At 38.8% G+C, this 20,133-nt stretch overlaps 1 protein-coding gene across 1 annotated transcript; it reads right to left on the bottom strand.

Moving 5' to 3' along the window:
- Positions 1–443: 443 nt before the first annotated feature.
- On the bottom strand, positions 444–20,038 carry LOC105147219 (uncharacterized). The gene is made up of 2 exons (XM_087409439.1): positions 2,172–20,038; positions 444–2,068 (listed from the first exon to the last, which is right to left on the bottom strand). Exons 1-2 carry the CDS (start codon positions 2,362–2,364, stop codon positions 1,938–1,940), a joined length of 324 nt encoding a protein of 107 aa, XP_087265565.1. The 5' UTR covers positions 2,365–20,038; the 3' UTR covers positions 444–1,937.
- Between the last annotated feature and the right edge of the window lie 95 nt (positions 20,039–20,133).

The raw sequence follows: 20,133 nt of genomic DNA, 5'->3' as shown, positions 1-20,133 counted from the left end.
ATTATGCAATTATAGAATGGGTGTTAGAGATCTCAATATTAGATCTGAATCCAAGTATAATCAATCAGAGTGAGTAAGCAGGTGATGGAAAAGTTATTAAAACGAATTGATTGAGGATGTTGCAGAATATTTGAAATATTAAAGAAAGAAAATAGATTATAAAACATTTATTCTTTATACGGTTTTCTTCGTTAATTGACGATTGTCATCTACGGCACATCTAATCTATTATTTATTTTAAAAAATCTTTGATTTTATTCATAAGAAAAAGAAATTCTCTCACAAGTGTTATTTAGATTTATGTAAAAGACTCTTTAAAATATTAAATAAGGCAGATAATAAGATCAGACAATAAGATATAGATTTTTAACGATAATCTTTCTATTTTGCTTCTTTTTCTGTTTCTACAACATTCCTGTTTGATGTCGGGAACGCCGCGTCAGTTGTGGGACATTTGTCAGAAACTCAAAGCTGGCATCTTCGCTGCAAAATGCTCTAATTATACATCCAGAACGCTAGAAACTCGGACCATTTCTATTCCACCCGCGGAACACCTGCACGCATTCGTCTGGTCGCGTGGTCACGCAGCGACGACGATGACAACGACGACGACTACGACGTCGTGACGCGTCGCCGCGACTTACAAAACAAGGACGTCGGTTTGCGACGACGCCACGGCGCCGACGTCCAGCTGGCATCCCCGTCACCTCCGTGACACGTACCGGAGGAGTCGCGTCTCTACGAATTCCACGCTATCTCGATCGCGTCGGCCCGCCACGATGTCGTTTTCTGCAGCCGTTGGCTTTGGCGCGATGAAACGAACGCATTCGTCTCGAGTTACGCGCAACACCCTTTTCCAAAGGGCGATGATTCGTGACAATTTGTTAACTTGGATAAATCAACGTTTAGTCATCTAATATTTTGTGACGGAAAAGATTACTCAGATTTTATACAAATTTACGTACGTTTATATTAAATGTTGCAACAGTTGTGAAGTAATCATTAGATATTATTAAAATTTATTTCAAAATTTGTTAGTAATGTTTCGTATCTTTATAATGTTGGATGTTTTTTTATATCAACTATTTTCCTTGACTATTAAGTTTAATATTATTTTAGTTATAGAGCTTGGTATATGAAGTATGTATTGTACTTTATCTATTTTGTTATTTATTTCTAATTAAAAGAAGAATAGAGAAAGCCAATGAGAATTGTACGTGATATTTATAGTGAATTCGTTGTTTTTTCTGAATGTTGATACCATAAAGTGATTTTAATGATTTAAGACTGCAGATTTTAATAAAAATCAAAAACGTGTGTATATATATCTATTAAATATTAGGTGTTGGAATTAATTCGTAGCGTTTTTTAATGAAAGAATGTTATTTATTTCACATGAGCATTAAAAAATACATTAATGAAAGTACTTCCCATCACTTGTAAAACGCTACGAATTAATTCCAACACCTAATATAAAAGAAAGAAGTTTGTTTAATATTAAATCTGACAATCAAAGAATATAATTGATATAACATTTTTACAATAAAAAATAAATTCTAACGGTGACACCACAAACTTTTGCGAACCCCTAACATTTTATAATCTTAATTCATCATTGTTTTAATATATCGAATTATAAAGAAAAATAGGATTTTCTTTCACTTCAGTATTGAGACATGTATATCTCATCATATCGTTAGAGATTCTTTTTTGCGTCCAGCATATAATTGCGCCGAGTTAAAGAGAATAAACCGGATAAAAAATGGAAATGAGAAATTACCAAATTATACACCACTCTCTTACATATATCGCTTTGAGCGCTATTTCCGAGACAAATATGTTTGCCCGCCGCGTTGTTATTTCGCGCCAGCTGACCGCGAGGCATCCCAGAATCCGTCGGTCCAGCGGTCGCGGGGCCACGGGTGAGTATTCTCAGTCTAGCTTGTCGTCCTCGCGAGGCTCGTTTCTCCCTCGATACGTTCTAATTCCGTAGACACGTGCCCGGATGGAAACAGATGTACCCGTTCCTCCCCTGTGCTCCACCACCTCCTGACTGCTCCCGCGTCTCCTGTCGTATAAATATATTCGGTGGGCTTGAGTCGTTGAATCGTGACCGGGTATGTCGGCCCTCGCCAGTGCCGTACTTAGACGTGTGATATAAAGTTACCGACGTGTGGCTGGCGCCATACTGGCCGGACATTCCCAGTATTCGTCGTCCGGGTGACACTGCAGCACGAATTCGACGCCGAGGGTATTTCTTCCTGGCATCACATCTGCGCGAAAGCAACAATGGCTTGGAATAAAATATGGATCGACGCTCGGCGACATCGAATTAATTTTAACCGTGAGCCAATTTGGCTCCATTAGTCGCGATCTGTCTTGCGTCACGTATAAGAGACGGAGATTTATAATAGATAATTGTATAACAGTTAAAGAGAGAACGAGACAGATTGTGTATTTACAATCTCTCTTTATATATTCATCGATACATTTGAAATCCCGTCTTCAGATCTTTTCTCGGTTGGGAATAAATTGACGACTTTAGTAAGTCTGAGATCAAAATAATATTTTAATCCTATTCCGCTTATATATGCATTATATCTATGAATTTCGTTAGAAGAGTTTCGAATATTATTAGTACAAAAATACATTGTTCGTGTATTAATAATGTTTATGATTAATCACATAGAAACTTAATTATTCGCGAATAGCGTCTTTTGCTTTCGAGATCTCGTTTACAATTACGGGCGCCTCGCCGTTAAAAGTTTGGGCAGAACGGAGCGTTCCCCGAAACACGGGGGCGCGAAGTTCTCTGCCTCGGGAATGCGGGGGTTGGTAGATAGATAAGTAGATAGATTAGAGATAGCTGGGTGTAGGTAGGTAGATAGGTAGGTGGATAGTCCCGGTGTAATCGCATTGGCATACGCGCTCGTGTTGCATTATTATGCATCGCATGCGAACGCAGCGCACGTTTGTCGGGTCGGTTCGAGGCGGATCGGAGAACAGGATGAATCCTAGGAACACGGACTTACCCAGAAGGGAGGAAGTACTGCGCATCGGCGACATCCTCGTTCCGATCCTCGTGCGAAGTACAGAATATGTTTTACTCCTTCTTTCTTTCCGTCTCTCTCTTTCCTCGTGCGATCGAACGTTCTCCATTTCGTCGATGCGACGTCGCTCTCCCACGCGAGAAACTGCGTACGATGACCCGATTCTTTGAAAGAGGTCATTCGCCAGGCAACACCTGTCCCCTTGTCGTTTTAATTTCATGTATCTCCATTCGCGCGTTCGAGAATAGTTTTTTTTTTTTTTTTTTTTTTTTCTAAGAGCAGAGGCGGAGAAAGCGTTGCGTGGGTATTCGCCTCCTTTTCCTTCTTCTTCACCTCCTCGTATCGAATGAATCATCGAGTTCACGATTGCTCGCTCGACACGACTGGCTTTATTATTCATGAGTCGGTAGCGCGAAACTCAGAATACGCACCTTAGCTGTATGCCACGTGTTGTCGAAACTGCCGGCGAAGTCAAAGAAACATGATTTTCGTCAGAAAGGAGATTGTAATGTGGTTAAATAATTTAAAAATTCTATCTCTAAGTTTGAATAAAAATATAAAAAAGTATTGTAATTATTACACATATATATCCATTTTAAAAATTGAACAATGATAAGGAGATGTAATGAAACGCCAATAATTATTTAATTAAATAAGCAATATAATAAATCATCAATTTTCTAATTCGTAGAATAATAAAGAAAATATAAAATATGTTTTTTTTAATATCAAAATTTTTAAATATCATTATTTTTAAAAATATCAAATGGCTTTTCCAAGTAACAGAATGACGTCAAAAAGCAGCACAGTGACGTCTATTTCGGTCTGCTGGACGTCACTAATTCCGTCTTTTAACGTCATTCTGGCACTTAGATCGTTCCGTATCTGTTCCGAAAGAAATGCCAAGTGTACAATCCTTCTCGAATACGTGTCCACTTCAAATCGCGATTGTTACCAGGAAGGAAAAGAGAGAAAAGGAGAATAGCGAAGTATGAAATTAGGAACACGTCTCGTATTGTAATACGAAGCTGCGGAACCCTGGTAGCTGCGATGACACGCGCGAACAATCATCTGGATGTAATTTTATGGTCTCGCGTATCTTCGCTTATGCGAGGAGCGCAAATCGGATCCGCCATCGTGTGCGTGTGTCGACACTGCCGAGGTGTACCTACCACGCAGAAACATGCGTGTGCAAAAGGGCGACGCCGAGAAATGCGCGTGTGGCGCCAATGGCGGTGAATGCAACGCGACTCGAACGGAGCCGGCTGCGGAATGCAGTTTCGAGCCAAACTCAGAGCCACTGCAGTCTCGTCTCTCGGCTACTGTACGCAGAAACAAGAACGAAGAGAAGAAGAAGGAAGGAAAGAGATGCGCGGCGAAGAACGGACCCCGTTGTGAGCCCCCTGGGGCCCTTTATCATCACGGATGCGAACGAGATGTCGAAGCGCACCGTGTTGGAGATACGATCCACCTTCTAACCGGTCGGTGTGGGTAGAAGATACTCTTTAGTTTTCAGTATTTGAATAATACAGCTAGTATCCGGGCATAAAATGCATTTAGATACTTAAAAATGTATCTAGGATACGAAGAAAAGTCACTTACAGCTTAAGTGCTTTATATTGTTAGCTGCGGCTCGCTACAGCTCGCTTTTTATTACGCAGTTTGTTTTTACGCAGAGATGCACTTACGAATTCTCGCAATTTTTTTCATTCGATATTACCTCTCGGATGCGACGACTAACGCAGATGTCAAAAAGAAATTAACACCTACAAAAGATGGTTTAGACATTGAATTTTTGAATCATTAATATTTTTTTATTTGACACTTTGTATACGTAAATATTTAAGTATCGATGCGTAAATAAAGAAAATTTTATCCTCTTATTATACGATGTTAAAGAACTTGCAAAAGAAACTGATTGCGATCTGATTTTAACAATTTAATTTTAATGATTGAAGTAATTTAATCTTAATAATTGAAGCAATAATTAAAATGATATTTCTAACTTTGCCATTAGAAATAATGAACGCTTAAATGCATGTTTCGAAAATCGCCTTTCGTTGTAGAAGATATAAATTATAATTTACCAGCTGCAAGCTGATGATCGCACATTAATCTTATCGCTTCTTAGTGCGTGGAAATAATCTTGAAATTCTCTTCGCAATTTGATTAACAAGTAAGTAACGATGATACAAAAAACAAGGGAGAGAAAGAGGCGCCGACGAGCCTTTTCTGCAACGGCGCGGCAGATCCACTTTTTGCGGCGCACAGGTAGAGGCGTTCCTCCGGCGTGTCTCTCCTGTGCTCGATGTGCTCGATGTCACGACGCCGCACTGAATGACGTGGTGTAGTCGTGAGTTGTAAAACCCCGGCAAAACCCCGTAGGAGTGAAGGAGCCGTTAACTCGAGCCGAGAAAGAGCTAGCCGGGTTCGAGTTCACGAGGAACACGAGCCGCGCGCTTTAATTACTTCTTTCGCACGACGTCGTTAATGATACCGCGATTATGATTCGGCTTTTATGGCCATTCAGAAATACGGTCCCTGCTGTCTCTCTCTCTCTCTCTCTCTCCTTTTCTCTTTTTCATTTCTTGGAATGAACCATGGGAAAGAGAAGCACTCTTTTTCTCATCGTCTTCCTTTCACCTTCCTTGTCATCCAGTTTCTAATCTTATCTTAGAAATCGGATTCGCAGAAAGAAATTGATATCTTCCACGATTTGATATAGTTAAAATTTGCGATTGAAGCGTTCTATGGATTCATAAATTGATGTATGGATGACCGAGATTCATTTTCAGAACGAATCCTAGAGTATGTGATGGAGGATTGAGTTTTCAAAATAATCCACTCATTGTCAGTAAAATCAGCTCAAATATTATACAATCATGTACTAATGGAAGGATAAAGAAAACATGAGTATTCCATTTACAAATGTAGTTATCTCCATTTGAAATGTTTTTTTACGAGAGCGGAAAAACTTATATCTATAATTTTTTATTGAAACTATTAATGAGATCTTTTCTGGAATCTTGTTTTGAAAAATTAAAAATTTATTAGTTTAGCAAAACATGTATAATATTGCATGAGAAATATATTTTTTCTATTTATTAAAATACGTTGCACTTGACTACTTTTGCAGCTGAAGAAAGCATTTAGCTGATTTTGAAAATGTCGATGAAAAAAATTTTTATGTATCCTTTTAAAATATTTGTATTATTCTATTAATAAAAAAAAAATGTACACACTATATTTATTTAGTTATTTATTAAATCACATTTAATTATTTATTGAAAAAATATAATGCTTTTTCCTCTTTTACGTTTATGTCAAAAATTCAAGTAAAAATAAAATATTAAACACAGAGGAAAAATTGTCAAAGCAAATTTCATTAAAAAACAATAATAAAAATAAAACATGAATTAAAAAATGAATTAAAATATAGATTACAGAGAGGAGAGAGAAAGAGAGAGAGGGATTTAACTTTGTTAATCTATTTTTTTTATTTTATAAAATTTGTCATTTTTACACAGTTTCGAATATTCAATTTGTAACTTAAATGCTAAAGCAATTTAATTTCAATATCTTATTTTTTATTTTTGGATTTTTAGCGACATTTACATTTTGATTTTTTATGTACAAAATATTATATACAAGATATATAACATGACTTTATGAGTTCTCTCGCAATTAGAAATAAACATATTAAAAGCATGTACGCGCATATGCGCAGATAAGAAATAAATACCGACCCGAGAGAGTCATTAATAACAGTCCGCTTTGTATTGTGTTTTCTGTGCTATAAATATAAATAAACTTGTAAGAACGGGCCACTTTAATTATTCTCAATTTTGATTATTCTAGATAAAAATCTAACAATGTTAATAAAAATATAGAAAATATGAAGCTATTGTAATTTACAATTTAATTTTGTACACTGCGGTATTTTTTATGAAAGACAAATGATTAAATAGTCCGAGTAAAAATATTTTATTTCTGTTATTTCCGTTTTCTAATCCATGTAGAAAGTGCATAACGTTAAACGAACGCAGAAGTGATCTAATTAGAAGCTGGACCGTTACTCGCGATCGTTCCGGCTGTCCTTTCTGTTTACATGGATTTATGGTACTTAGGTTCAGAACGACCGACAGAGTGGCGGCTCGTTCGTTTGCGTAATGCGAAACGGTGATCGACTAGTAGCCTCTTGGTTTGCACACCATATGGCGTCAGCCAGGCAGCGAATCACGGTCTCCGTGCCTCGTCGTCGGCCGCAAACGAGATGCCCTTTTTGCGTCGGATTCCTTTTTTCCATCTGTCCCTCTCCCGCTGTTCTTCCGCGCCGACTGAAAGAAGGGTGGGAAACTCGAGAGCGAACTTTCGGTGGCGCGATCGCGCTTCGCTTCTAATTATTGAACGTCCGCCGCATAGTTGTTTTAAATACAGAGATGCGAATCTAAAATATTTTGCTGCTATAAGAGGCATCAATATTTTGTGCATATTAACGATTTATATTAATTTAAAACTTAATTTAGTTATTTAACAAATTCTGTTAATAAGTGTTTAACTTTATCGTCTGCAATCTAGATTTTTTTTTAGCACAAGGGAAATTTTATTCTTATTATATTCTTATTATTTTTCTGAAATAAAGGAGAGTAGATTAAATAAAGGTTTCAACATTTGAATTAAAAAATTTATTTAGTAACATAACGGAGAGATGTCGAAAAGTAACTCTGAGAATTTTTTCACATTTTTTAAAGCTTAGAATATTAAAAAATTTGGATTGAGGGAAGGGGGGAGGCAAAAAAGGTCTAAAGCAGACGGAGCATTAAGTATATACAAGTTTATTTAGCTCAAATTAGTAGTACTACTTACACTTATTTGGCGAAAGACACTATCTCGGTCTTTTCTATGAAACACCATATGGTCGCTCGGCGAGAAAAGAAAGGAGGCAGGAATTCAATCGCGTCCATTTCGCAGATTAGAAATTTCAATCTCACGAAATGAATTCTCGCAATTCTCTCTCCTTAGTTCATCCATTTCTTGCAGAGTGAGAGCTCCACGCTAATCGCCGCACACGCGGAGTGGACTTTGATTATCGACCCGCGGGACGTGTAATTGGTCGAGGAGATCGTTAGCGCTTGTACGAGACTCGAGACCGGCAATTTCTTTCGCGATCGCCCGTGAATTATTGCGCCTTCGTAGAGTCCCGGGTTGCGCGTCGTGGTCTTAATACGGCGAGGTCGTGGAATCACGCCTAACCGACGTAGAGGGACGTTTCCGGTGTTTAGGAGGATCATTCTGGCCTCGGTAATCACCACCTGCCACCGCTAATTGCCAGCATTCGGACCGCCCCGAATGTCCGATGTGTTTCGACGATAATATTTGTCCGACACCAGCTTGTGCGCAGTTTCCACGCCGATTGTTCACTGAATGTTCACCTGTGATCTCCGCGCTGTTAAACGTACAACGCGATACTTTAATTTATCTAGTGGGATCTCCCAAAGAAAGATTGTCAATTAATGCTTCAATCTTTCGGAATTGGATAGTCAGGCAAAATAATTGTGTAATAATTATGCGGACAAACACCGCGTTCAAATAACTGATTAGTAATGTAAGTAGTACGCTTAATAATTTCGTTTTAGGAAAGATGTCCTAGAAAGATATTGACTGTAAAAAAATTCGGAAAAAAATTATACGTTGCGATAGTACTGTTTTTTAGTGGTAATATTTTGTCGGACTCTAGAGATATAAAAACTGACGGAGCTAGAAAGCCATTGGTTGGCATGTAACGCGTTAATCCGATGTCGTGTAATATGCTCCTCGTTTCTCAGCGATGTTAATCGGCGTCACCGGCTCGCCTGTGAAACGCGAAGCGAATATTGGACGACCGACCGACCCGCTCTCGCACCTGCGACGTAGCCATTAAAGGATTTATCTCTTCGTCCTCAAAGGATATCTTAAAGAATCTTCATATCTTTTTGAAGAGAATATACAGATTTTTGTCGTTTATATTTAGTCGCTTATATTTGTTATATATATTTTTTTGGCAAAATTTTTAATTATTTCAAGATGTTTTACATCGTTGACGTTAAGGCCCATCTACATCGTAATGTCTATCGTATATAAGCTTTTTACAACGATTGTGACTCTTATCGTACGAGTTGATTCAACTACAATTACGGCACTTGTCTGGCATTATGATAGCCAATGAGACTGCAGCCTTCTCGAGCACAAAGAAATGAGTGTTTATGAATATATTGGCAATATCTTGTGTGCTACCTTCTTTTGTGATTCTATAATTTGGGATGTAGTTTATGTTTGATGTAATCTTTGCTAATCTATTCTTCAGTATCGATTTTTTATTTTTTATTAGCAAATGTAATATTATCAATGTTGCAGCACAATTAATTTATTCCTCTCCATGATGTAAAATATTAGCTGTTCGGGCAAATGGTTGATTGTACTACACAGATTATAACGTGTTGCGGTTTTATGTAAACAGACAATGCTGACGATAGCTTCTTTCTTGACCACAATCGCTTGCGATTTATAAAGCGTTACGATGTAGATACACCTTCATAGTTCTTTTATTGTTACGCTTAATACATACATGCTTATTTGCTGTTTTTTTCTTTCTGATAAAAATTTATACATATATATACATATGTGTATATTTATTTATTTGAAATATTTAAACAGATCTATTTATTTATTTAATTGCAAAGAGTTATCTTATTTTACTTTTCGCGACAAATTTTAATAGCAAATTTTTCGATTTGGTATCGATTTTTCTTAAGAGATCTTCAAGTATCTACAGCTTGCCGATCGTATGATCGCGTCGATGCCGAAAAGATTTGTGCGCGAGAGTATTTTCGGGCAGCCGAGCGATAATTATTTTCAATGGGCCATTTGTCGAACTGCGCGCCCTTTCCTTGTCTCAATTCGCGATCATTAACATCTCTATCTGTCGATCTACGAAAAGCGCCGCTTCTCGATGCATCAGGTGCATAATGTAGGGAGAAGGCACTAAACAGAGTGGCAGCGGCACGTCGCGGACGTTCGTATGCTCGAGCAGGTGGATGTGTGTGTGTGTGTGTGTGTGTGTGCGTGTGTGTGCATTCAACGTGTTCACGCTCGCGAGTGCAAACAGCCGGAATGCTTAAGCACGCGCCGGAACCGGAAGCTGCTGGGTGAGCACGCGAGCAGCGCTGCACTTCGTGCACCGTCAGGTGCTACGGCGCAGGAAATTAGGGTGAAACGCTTCGCGATGGAAGAGAGAGAGCGAAGGGGAGGTGAAACAGGGGCACGACAGCGAAATTTGCATTAACAAGCCTGCCGGCACGCGTTACCTCGCAACAACGAATTGATCCGCGATCTTGAAAAGTCGCGACTCTCGTGTGTCCGTTCAGGTGCGGGTAATTATAATTTATTCGATAAAGCGTTATTGGAACCAATTGCATCTACGTATTCCTCATCCCTAAGTTTTTTAAGTGCAAACGCAAAGTATATATACATTACATTTTCCAACTGGGATGCAATTTTTTATTTATCCGATTGGAAGGCTTTTCGCAATTTGGTATCTGTTAGATTTTTAAATAACGTTAATATTAAATATCGAATAAAGCTCGAGGTAGACTTGTTAAAGAAAGCTTACTCGAAGTTAAATAATAAAAGATATTTTACCATCACCGAATTACATAAATTTTAATTGATATTCAGAATTATCCATCGATTACCTTAGACTGACATAAAAACGTTTTATAATTGACACGTAATTGACATATTAATTGCACGGACGAGGTGAACGTGACGCATCTTTGTCATAAAATCAACATTGCATAATTATCGCGCAGTCATCTTAAGTTTGGAACGGTGCAAAAAGTACCAGCTGCAAGCGAATTTCTTTCTGCAAGAAAACGGCAACGCACACTCGACTCAACCGTTGGATGTTCCTCACGAGACGTTCACGCGCGCGGCGTATTCCTCGGAGGCGTCTCGGGCAGATCCGGAATTGGTTCCCGGTGTAAACACCTGTACGCTTAATAATCGGGAATTTCTGGCGATTATCGAGCGCCGGGCGGGCCCCGGTCGCTTTCGTTGCGCGTTCACTCTCCTCGTCTCGCCTCATTATGTTACATCGCCCGCGAGAGGCGGCATCTTGCAACGTGTGAGTGTACGGAGGTACAGGTGTTGCCTTTTAATTTTCAGAAGGTGCACAGAAGCAGGTATCGTTTACGCGGAAGTTGTTTTCGCTTCAGGAATACTTTTCTTTTTACGCAAGAATATAGATGTAAAGAGAAAAAGAATATTTTTAATACGAATGAAACACATATATAAGTATTTTATGAATAAATGTAGAAAATATCTCGTGCGAGATTAGGACTGTTGCCATTTTACTATTTTAAAACTTGTAATTACATGTTATTTTATTATTATATATACTGTAATTCTAAAAGGTATCACGGTTAAATTTATAGTATTAAATTTAACTTAATTTAAGTCGTCACTGCTTCTATTGAATATATCGTTATACATAATAAATTTACACTATGCAATATCAATTTAACATTTATATAGTATCAAATTAATTATCGTTTTAGTATATAACGGTACATTTAATGTATAGGAGCACTGGCGACTTAAATTAGATTCAATTTGATGAATTGATATTATAAATTTAACAGTGTAGAAGCATTTAAATATATATTATAAAATATGCAAAATGTGCTAAAACGATACTGTTTGTGCGACTGGGCAATCTTTTTAACGGACATAAATGACCTAATAAATCATGTAACGAAAGTAGTAATTTAAATTGCATTTGCCCATCACATTCGTATTCAAAGAATTCTAACAAGAATAATCTCGTTTTCTGATTGATCGTATAATAGGAGCAAGTTGCGCGACACTCACAACGATACCGTAGTATCGCGCGTATCGATCCGCCGTAAATCCCCCGCATACGTCGCGGTCTCAAAATTATTCGACATTTTAATGGCACGGCCCGGACGATATCGATGCCTGGTGAACATCGGCCGGATGTGGGTCAGATGTCATGTGGGCGACCCCTATAAACGACGCCGGCCGTCGCACAAAAGCCACAATGCGGCGGCACGGCGGCAGGCCGAAAAGCCGTGTCGCTCGTGTTATATATATAATATACACGAACGCAGTGTGTGACTCGTCGCAGGTGAACACGAGCGAGCTTCACCTGGCGCGTGCCAACTGTCTAATTAATGACAATCGCCGTGTGCGAGCGAGAACCGCCGACTCTATTCATATATACGCGCGCAATTTGCCGGGCAGTGCACGTAGCCGGTAATGCCCGGGTCCGGCTTATCGATCTCGCCGTGATGTTGCGAGATATCGGCCCAATTGGCTGTCCCTAGAGAAGGATACGCGTGCCACGCGTAAGGATTACATTTCGCAATTGTCATGCCGTGTGACTTCGCGTCAGTGTTCACGTGAAGAAAGACTTTTCGAGTTCGATCAAATTAAAAAGAAGTAGAAAATAAGAAAAAAATTTGAAACATATAATATATATATTTGTGTAGAAATTAAATTAAATTAATAAGGGGATTAATTTTAATATACATCTCATTTGGGTTTTAATTATTAATCTATTTAACTTTGATTCACTTTCATTTCCTTATTGAAGAAAAATTAGGAAAAAAAGGCTGATGTCTCGCGTTTCACTTTTCAATTTCTATGATCCTTTAATCATCACACCCCCAGTTTGGTCGAGCATCCATATCTTGGGGCAATATTTGTAATTGACCGAGTACTTTTTTTTTTTTTTTCATTTTTGCGGCGCGATCGTTTGGTAGTACAAGTTACACGTACGATCGATTCGATTTAGTCGTGCATATCGATCGCCAACATGCACCGTATCCCCGCGAGCGGTCGGTAGGCGGAGATGAACCTGTAATGCACCGGAGAGCGTGGGACCGCTATGCGGAAAAAGTGCACTCTTCTTCGCGGATGAGATCGCGCGTAACGCTACTGCGTGGTTGGTCCGCCTCCCAAGATCGGCATGAGGACTTTTTTGCATTCGATGCGAGGAATTATAGAGGATCTATCTTATTATCTTGCGAGACGTATAATAATGCAAAATATAACATTTGTCCTAACAATTCCTTTTCAATATCGGATCTGTTCCTTTCAGCTCAAAGTTTCTTGCGCGGTTTATCTTTCTTGCTTTTCTCTCCACTCGTTGAAGAGAAAAAGAAAAAAAGATGAACAAGAAGTTCAGCTAAAAGGACAAGGACTATTGTCTTTAATATCCTGGATCATTTTAATCATATATCGTGATAAGAAATCTTTTTCGTATACACATGATTAAGATCATATTGTCAAAATCCTAGAAAGAAGAGTATATGTATATTATTTCACTTTATAATCTTAATTAAAGTTGTAGAGTAAGACAGTATAAGTTAAAATGAAAATTGTGTTCGCATAAATATTTGTATGAATAGTGTTCTAAATAAATATTTACTAAATGCAAACATATATTTATTTGATATAAAAACCATTAATTTGAGTTAACTATCTCTTTTTTAATGAATAAATATTTATTTACTTAGAAATAAATGCTTGGTACTATTCAAACGAATATGTATTAAGATTTAATAAATTTTTTTCCAGTGTAGGATCTCTAGTCTAGTAGAAGTAATAGGAGCTACGAGCGTTCTAATACATAGGCGACGGTAGGGTTGCTAGTTGCACGGCGTTCCTCTTCGTTGTAGTAATGTATTCAGTAGCAATTTATTTCAGAACAAAGACTATTGTATCGGAAAATTCAGGAAACTGTATTTTAGGAAACAAATTAAAATATCGCCTTTTACAATAATGACTTTTTCAAATTACGACCGAATTCTGATGATTTATTATGATGCTAATTGCTTTAATTGCGATTTCGCACGTTTGCTCGCAACGATGTACGCAAGAAATTTTCATTTTCCAGAAAACAGATTGAGGAATGTCTGAGACTTCAAACAAAAAAAAATAAAATAAAAAAGAGAGAGAGAGAGAGAGAAGGAACGAGCCCGTGGAAATTACAGAAGGCCGCGGCGAGGCACGAGATTACCCGTGATACCTGAAACGCAGAAATAAGCGCGAAGAGGGCCTGTTGTGCCCCTCTTTCTTTTCTACCTGCAGGTTCGCGTGATGACGGCGTGTGCCCGCGGGGGCGTTCGATTCCTCGAGAGTCGTGGATCGCGTGCGAGTCTCGCAGCTGGAGAGAAAAGAGAGAGAAAGAGAGAGAGAGAGAGTCCGAGCCAGGAGTTTATCACGGGGCCCCCGGGGGCACGAGGGGCCCGCTCGCAACCGGCACCTTAAACGTGGGCGGAACGGCAGGGGCGCCCCCGGCCCCCAGGGTGTTTCTCACCCGCATACCTCACGTACGTGCCAGCCACCTTCTCATCCTTCTCTCCCTCTCCCTTCTTCTGATGATTCTTGGGCTCTTTCTACTCTTCTCGTTCTCTCCATTACCATTCGGCTTCTTGATTCTCCCGTTCCTTCCGTTTCTTCATCTTCTTTTTAGATCGTCATCATCCTCTCTTTTTTTTTTCGCTTAGGAATTACTTAGCGCTCTCGTGTGTTGTACGAGATAAGAATTCTCGATAGGCGAATCATCTTTTTATTTCTATTATAGGTACTTGAGGATTCCCTCGTGATGGGGGATTAGAGAGTATGGGAAATATATAATGTACGAGAGAAAGTAGGAATATGAAATACTGCGCGTATGCGTATAGATATAATAGAAATGCCACTACGCTGGACCCATGAAATTAGACATTTAATTATATGTATTTACCTTCATGTTCGTGTCTCGTATATTTTATGCGCATTCTAGCGAGATAAGCTCGAGAGCCACCGTGCTTTGATGAGGGTTAATTTTCGCAGCGACCGTTCTATCCAGGAATAGCGGAGTCCAGCCACACGGGAGAGTCCAATTTGTTCATGGCGCGGAATCCGGCGTGAGATCCGTTATCGAGCCGTTCGGAATTCTTTTCCGTAGACACGAAAGCCGCGGTGCCGCCGCATTCCCGCGAAATTATTGCCTACCGGTAAACTCTCGGATCTTCCGTCAGCCGATGCAGGGTGTTTCGGAATTAGAATCGTACAGAGAAGCGGTCTCAAGAAGAAGCGGGATGGAACTCTGTGGGAAACAGAGATGTTGAACAGAATGTTCGCATGAGCACCGTGAGAGACATACGTCGGACATGATGTATCCCTTTGGTATCCATGAGCAGAGAAATTCTAATTAAAAATGGCAGTAATTGAGACTTTTCAGTAACATGTTTTTAATGTAAATTTTATTATTTATTCTTTACAATAAGTACAGTCAAAATTATGAACAGAGCGAATTAAATTGGAGCGATAATTCTTCAAAGATATACACGCAAATGAAATGATTTTATTCTCGAGTTGTCATCCGTGAAATTTCCATGCAAAGAATATTCGCTGGATAATCGCCAATTTTCATGGTAATTATATTCTTTCTGTAATTACTATTATTACATTTCGTGACTATTATTGCAATCTGTTTATAATGATTTCGTAGAAACTATCTAGGGGATTGTAAACGACTCGCAATCGTCCCGATCGACTCCGACGCAATTCTAATATGAGGCAGCTTTAGATTTTAATAAGTTCCTAAGAAAAATTCCGACGGCGGCTCTATGGCTGTGCGCGATCCCGTCGACCCTATGTTGCCCCGAGGACGTTCCCATGAGTCGGGGGCGGCCACGCCGACGCTTTCGTAGGCTCTGGAAGATGCTGGGTCCGAGAGAGCACCCGGGGGCCATGCCATGTTCCACCTCGTGAACGGTGCGTGCAACCGCGCGCTCTCGCAAACACGTTATTACCCGAACCCTTAATAACCGAGTGCGAGAGTTAACCTCTGCCTCTTTCTTTCTCTCTCTCTCTCTCTCTCTTTCGTCTCTCTCTCCTTCGAGGAGACTTCCACTTTCTTTCACTTCTTCTTCCTCGCTTCCCGACTCTCGGATTAGCTGCTCCTCCAGCAACGTGCACGGTAGCCAGTTGTCTGAATATAATCTCTGACATACCTTGAGACTTCATCGATAGTCACCAGCAGTAACGAAGTTTGATTCGTATTAGAAGATAAAGGAAAAATGATCTACTTAATTAAATCAAGTACAATTAAGTAAATAAAATTAAATTGCCAATATGAGTCGACACTGGATAGACGTGTGTACATAATTTTTTTATATAAACGATACTTGAAAAAAAAAATAATTCTACTCTTCGTATTGGGTTTTTTTCGACACAATTTATTTAATTAAGCTTATTATGCTTCAATGTTTTCGTAAAAAATTTGCTAATAGGCGATAATCGTGTAAATAATTCTTTCTTTTGGAAGTCTCGACAATTATATGCCGCATTTTGAACAAGTGTAATAAATGTAGTAAAAAAATTTTTCTTAAAACGAAGAACCATAAATGTATGATTGTAGATCATTGAACTTAACATTTGTCTTTTTCATAAATTTAAAAAACTGCTTCAAACGACGGTGGATATTAATTTATAAAGCATGTAAAACTTTTATTTCACAGTCTCGGTTGTTGAAAGATATTCTTTAAAGAATTATCTTATAAAATGTTTCTCTTGGATGATCAAGGTAACAGATGTTACAGGGAATGTAAATAATTTCATCGTTGACTGCATCTCGCCGCGTATGATTCGCCTCGACGAATATTGAGCGACGATGTCGCGATGAGATGAATCAGGAAACGATGTGAGGCAAGAGGTTCTTGGCTTTCACGTCGCCATCAATGATCGTCGCAGATCAATGTCGACAGAAGGTATCGCGCAGTTATCGTTTGTTACTCGTAACGTTTCCGCAAGATTGAGCTCAAAATGATAAATTGTTATCATTTATGACAATTATTCTGTCGATATAGTTTAATATATTCTCGACAATATTTTTCGACAATTAAATATATCGGCAAATGGATAATGTAGTTTTATATTTTTTGATATTTGAAAATGAGTGTAAAATGTTAATGACTAAACTTGATATTCATTTGACAAAATCCTGTCACAGATCCCTTTTACATCGAGCACTTGATATAGTATTAGCTAAATATAATTGGTAAGAATTTCTATTAAATTATCATTTCAGCAATGTATTTAAAAAATGATGTGCTAAATATATTGATACAATATGCATCAAAATGATTAATTAAAATACACATATATGTTTACACATATCGTCGAAATTAAGATAATTCAACAGAAAGTCATTATATAATACCCATATGAAGCGCACGTTGTAAACTAGGTCATTGTGATCGAATAAAGGAGTAAAGGTTGCAATATAAATAAAAATAGCGATCTTATGTAATATAAAAATAAAAATGAACACAGACAATATATCTCTCTTTCTCTCGCTCTCGTGTCTAACGTTTACCGGAGCGCGCTGCCATCAGTTATCGATTCCCTCAGACGGCACATTGCCGTCTATTTCGGACGCGCGATGCCCAAGTCGAATTTAACTCTGCATCCAACATCCCGCGAATTTCGGTATTAGGACTGTATGAAGCCCAGCCGAGTGCTCGACGGGTGCTCGAGAATAACGACGAGCACGGATCCGTCCCCGAAGCTGGCGACCGGAACAACGCGCGTCTCCCGTTGACGCGCACGACGTCGTATTCATATTAGTAGGATCCTCCGACGCATCGGAGGTGTTTTCGTCGCCGGCCGACCCGACGAGATAGTCCGGCGGATTATCATGCGCGTGCATGTCGACAAAGGAAGTTTAGCTTGTAAAGCTGATTAAACCTTAGTTAATCACAACCGAGCAGGCCAGCATGAGGCGGTTGAAGGTCGTCGTCCCGTTCTCGCGATAGAGAGGCGTTCACCGTCTCTCCCACTCCAGATATTTTTACCCCACGTCTCCTCTCTGTACACGTGCATGTCCCTGTTTTCTTTCGGCGTCTCCCCTAGCCCTGTCCGCTCGCGACGAATCCGACTTCTCCGGCATGTGTTCTCCCGGTAGCGGCTCGTGCGAGCGGGCGGTCCCGCGCGGCAAACTGGCGCGCGCCATGCTCGCTCCGCGCCGCTCATGTTTGCCGGCTACGCGCGACATAGCAACTGAATTCGGTGCTGCAGTCCATGAATTCCGTAGATTCTACCGTCATACCTAATAGCAGCTGGCTACTCTCCCGGCGTTTTGACTTGCGATAACGGATAACGGAAGTTCGATGGAGAACGAGCGATTATGGACAGGGATACGACGGAGATGAAAATACGAGGAGGACTTCCTCGGATAGCTGGCTTCCTGATACATCGGCGCAGCGCCGCAGCGCCACGCGTCACGGCGAGCACCATCGCAACGCGCGGCGCCCTTACGCCGGCCACCGCGACGCGGCTATGCCGTGGCCGTGGCGCTTTGACTCCTTCCTGCGAGCATCGTCGCGATGCCGCGACGACGCTGACGCCCTCCCCGAATCGGGCGTCCAGCAACGTTTGGCATGCGAATGACGACGGGCAGCGGTGTGCCAAGGCGCTCGAGCACCTTAAGCCAACTGGTCTGAAAACTCTGGCACGAGAGGCAACGACGTAGTTCTACAGAAAAAAAAAAAACAGCTTTGCAATTATTGTAAAATTCTTTAATATTATTGATCCTGCTCTTATTTCCTCATTGGATTGAAATATATAAAGCAATTATATTGAAGAATCTTACAACAATTTTGAAGCTGCTTTTTCCTCTGAACGTAGTCAAAACCCGCTTTGGACGATTATTCGCGTCAAAACTCGGGATAAAATTATATCTTATGTGCTGTAATATGAAGACGTCTGAAAAATTAGGATAAGTGTATACATATATATATACATATATAAAATATGTTTTAAAATGATTAAGTATACAGCATATGAAATTATAATTATTAGAATTCTATTCTGTTATTTCTTCTTCAACTCATCTAATAGAGAGAGGACCAAATTTCCTAGTATCCGGAAGCTTGTTCAGCCAATATTTACTTATAGATTCAAACAAAGCGTTTTGAATAGGTACAAATATTTATTAAGGTGCCTGCAGACTTGGCCAACATAAGCCAAGTTTGCACACATTCATTAAATTGGTCTACATTCATGGATAATTATGCATGTCTTTGTAATTATGTATGTGTGTAACATTTGACACTCTTGTATACTTTGGTGATCGTCTGGAAGTAAACGCAAAAGTCAATTAGTTTCGATAGAAACTTTAAAAAAATTTTGTTTCTGTATTTGGTGACTCTTCTGATGCAATTAAAAGTTGGCGCGAATTGTAGATCGTTTAAAATGGGCTTTAAAAATTAATTGAACATTTTTGAGTGAAAAAAAGAGACAAATTTATTTCTGATTTAGCGAGGAATTTTATTTTAATAGGATTTTTATTTGAATGATAGAATAATAAACTTAACATGATAGTTGAATAAGAATCGATTGAGAACATTTGCAAATTCTTATCTTATTAGTTTAACTTAATATAAATAATTTAGTAAATTTTTGTTAATTTTATTGTTATATAATAAAATAAAAAAGCTTTTGCTTTTGATATCTCATGCCTGATTTAAAGGGCAGTTGCATTACTGTATTTATACAGCATCCGACGCCACCTCTTGGTCAAAGCATATACGAAGAAGCAACAGTCATTCTGCAGCAACAATGTATACTGACACAACAATCAATAAGGTGTTTTCATGGTAGATGGCAATACTGATGAAGTCTCTTTACCAACATGCGCATTTCTAAGAATGTTACTTGCTGATTAGTTAAATATTGCGTTGGTATCGTTAATGATAAAAATTATTTAAGATTTTGTTATCGTCATTAATATCGTTGATCAGAATTTTACTAATTAATTATGTAGCTTATTGCAAAAATTGCATTCTTCTTTTGATCTAATCTCTAATTCATAGAAATCAAGTTGAATATTATTGACTTGTCATACCATGATAATATAATAATAATTATGATTTATACATTAATATCATTTATGATAATAATTGTATCAATTATGATAATAATATATATAATATATTTAATAAGATTTAAATTTTAATAAAGCTTTTTCTTA

The sequence above is a fragment of the Acromyrmex echinatior genome, chromosome 9 (assembly GCF_024713525.1).
Source record: "Acromyrmex echinatior isolate Ae372 chromosome 9, ASM2471352v2, whole genome shotgun sequence".
Taxonomy (NCBI): Eukaryota; Metazoa; Arthropoda; class Insecta; order Hymenoptera; family Formicidae; genus Acromyrmex; species Acromyrmex echinatior.
Note: the sequence above shows the minus strand (reverse complement) of the source record. Positions and strands in the feature narration are given on the sequence as shown.

Bases quoted from the DNA above. Each gene is read 5' to 3' on its own strand.
- LOC105147219 (XM_087409439.1), bottom strand. From the start codon at position 2,364: ATGGAGCCAAATTGGCTCACGGTTAAAATTAATTCGATGTCGCCGAGC. The intron at 2,069-2,171 runs GTCGGTAACTTT...TTTATACGACAG, and splicing joins CAGTATGGCGCCAGCCACAC to GAGACGCGGGAGCAGTCAGG.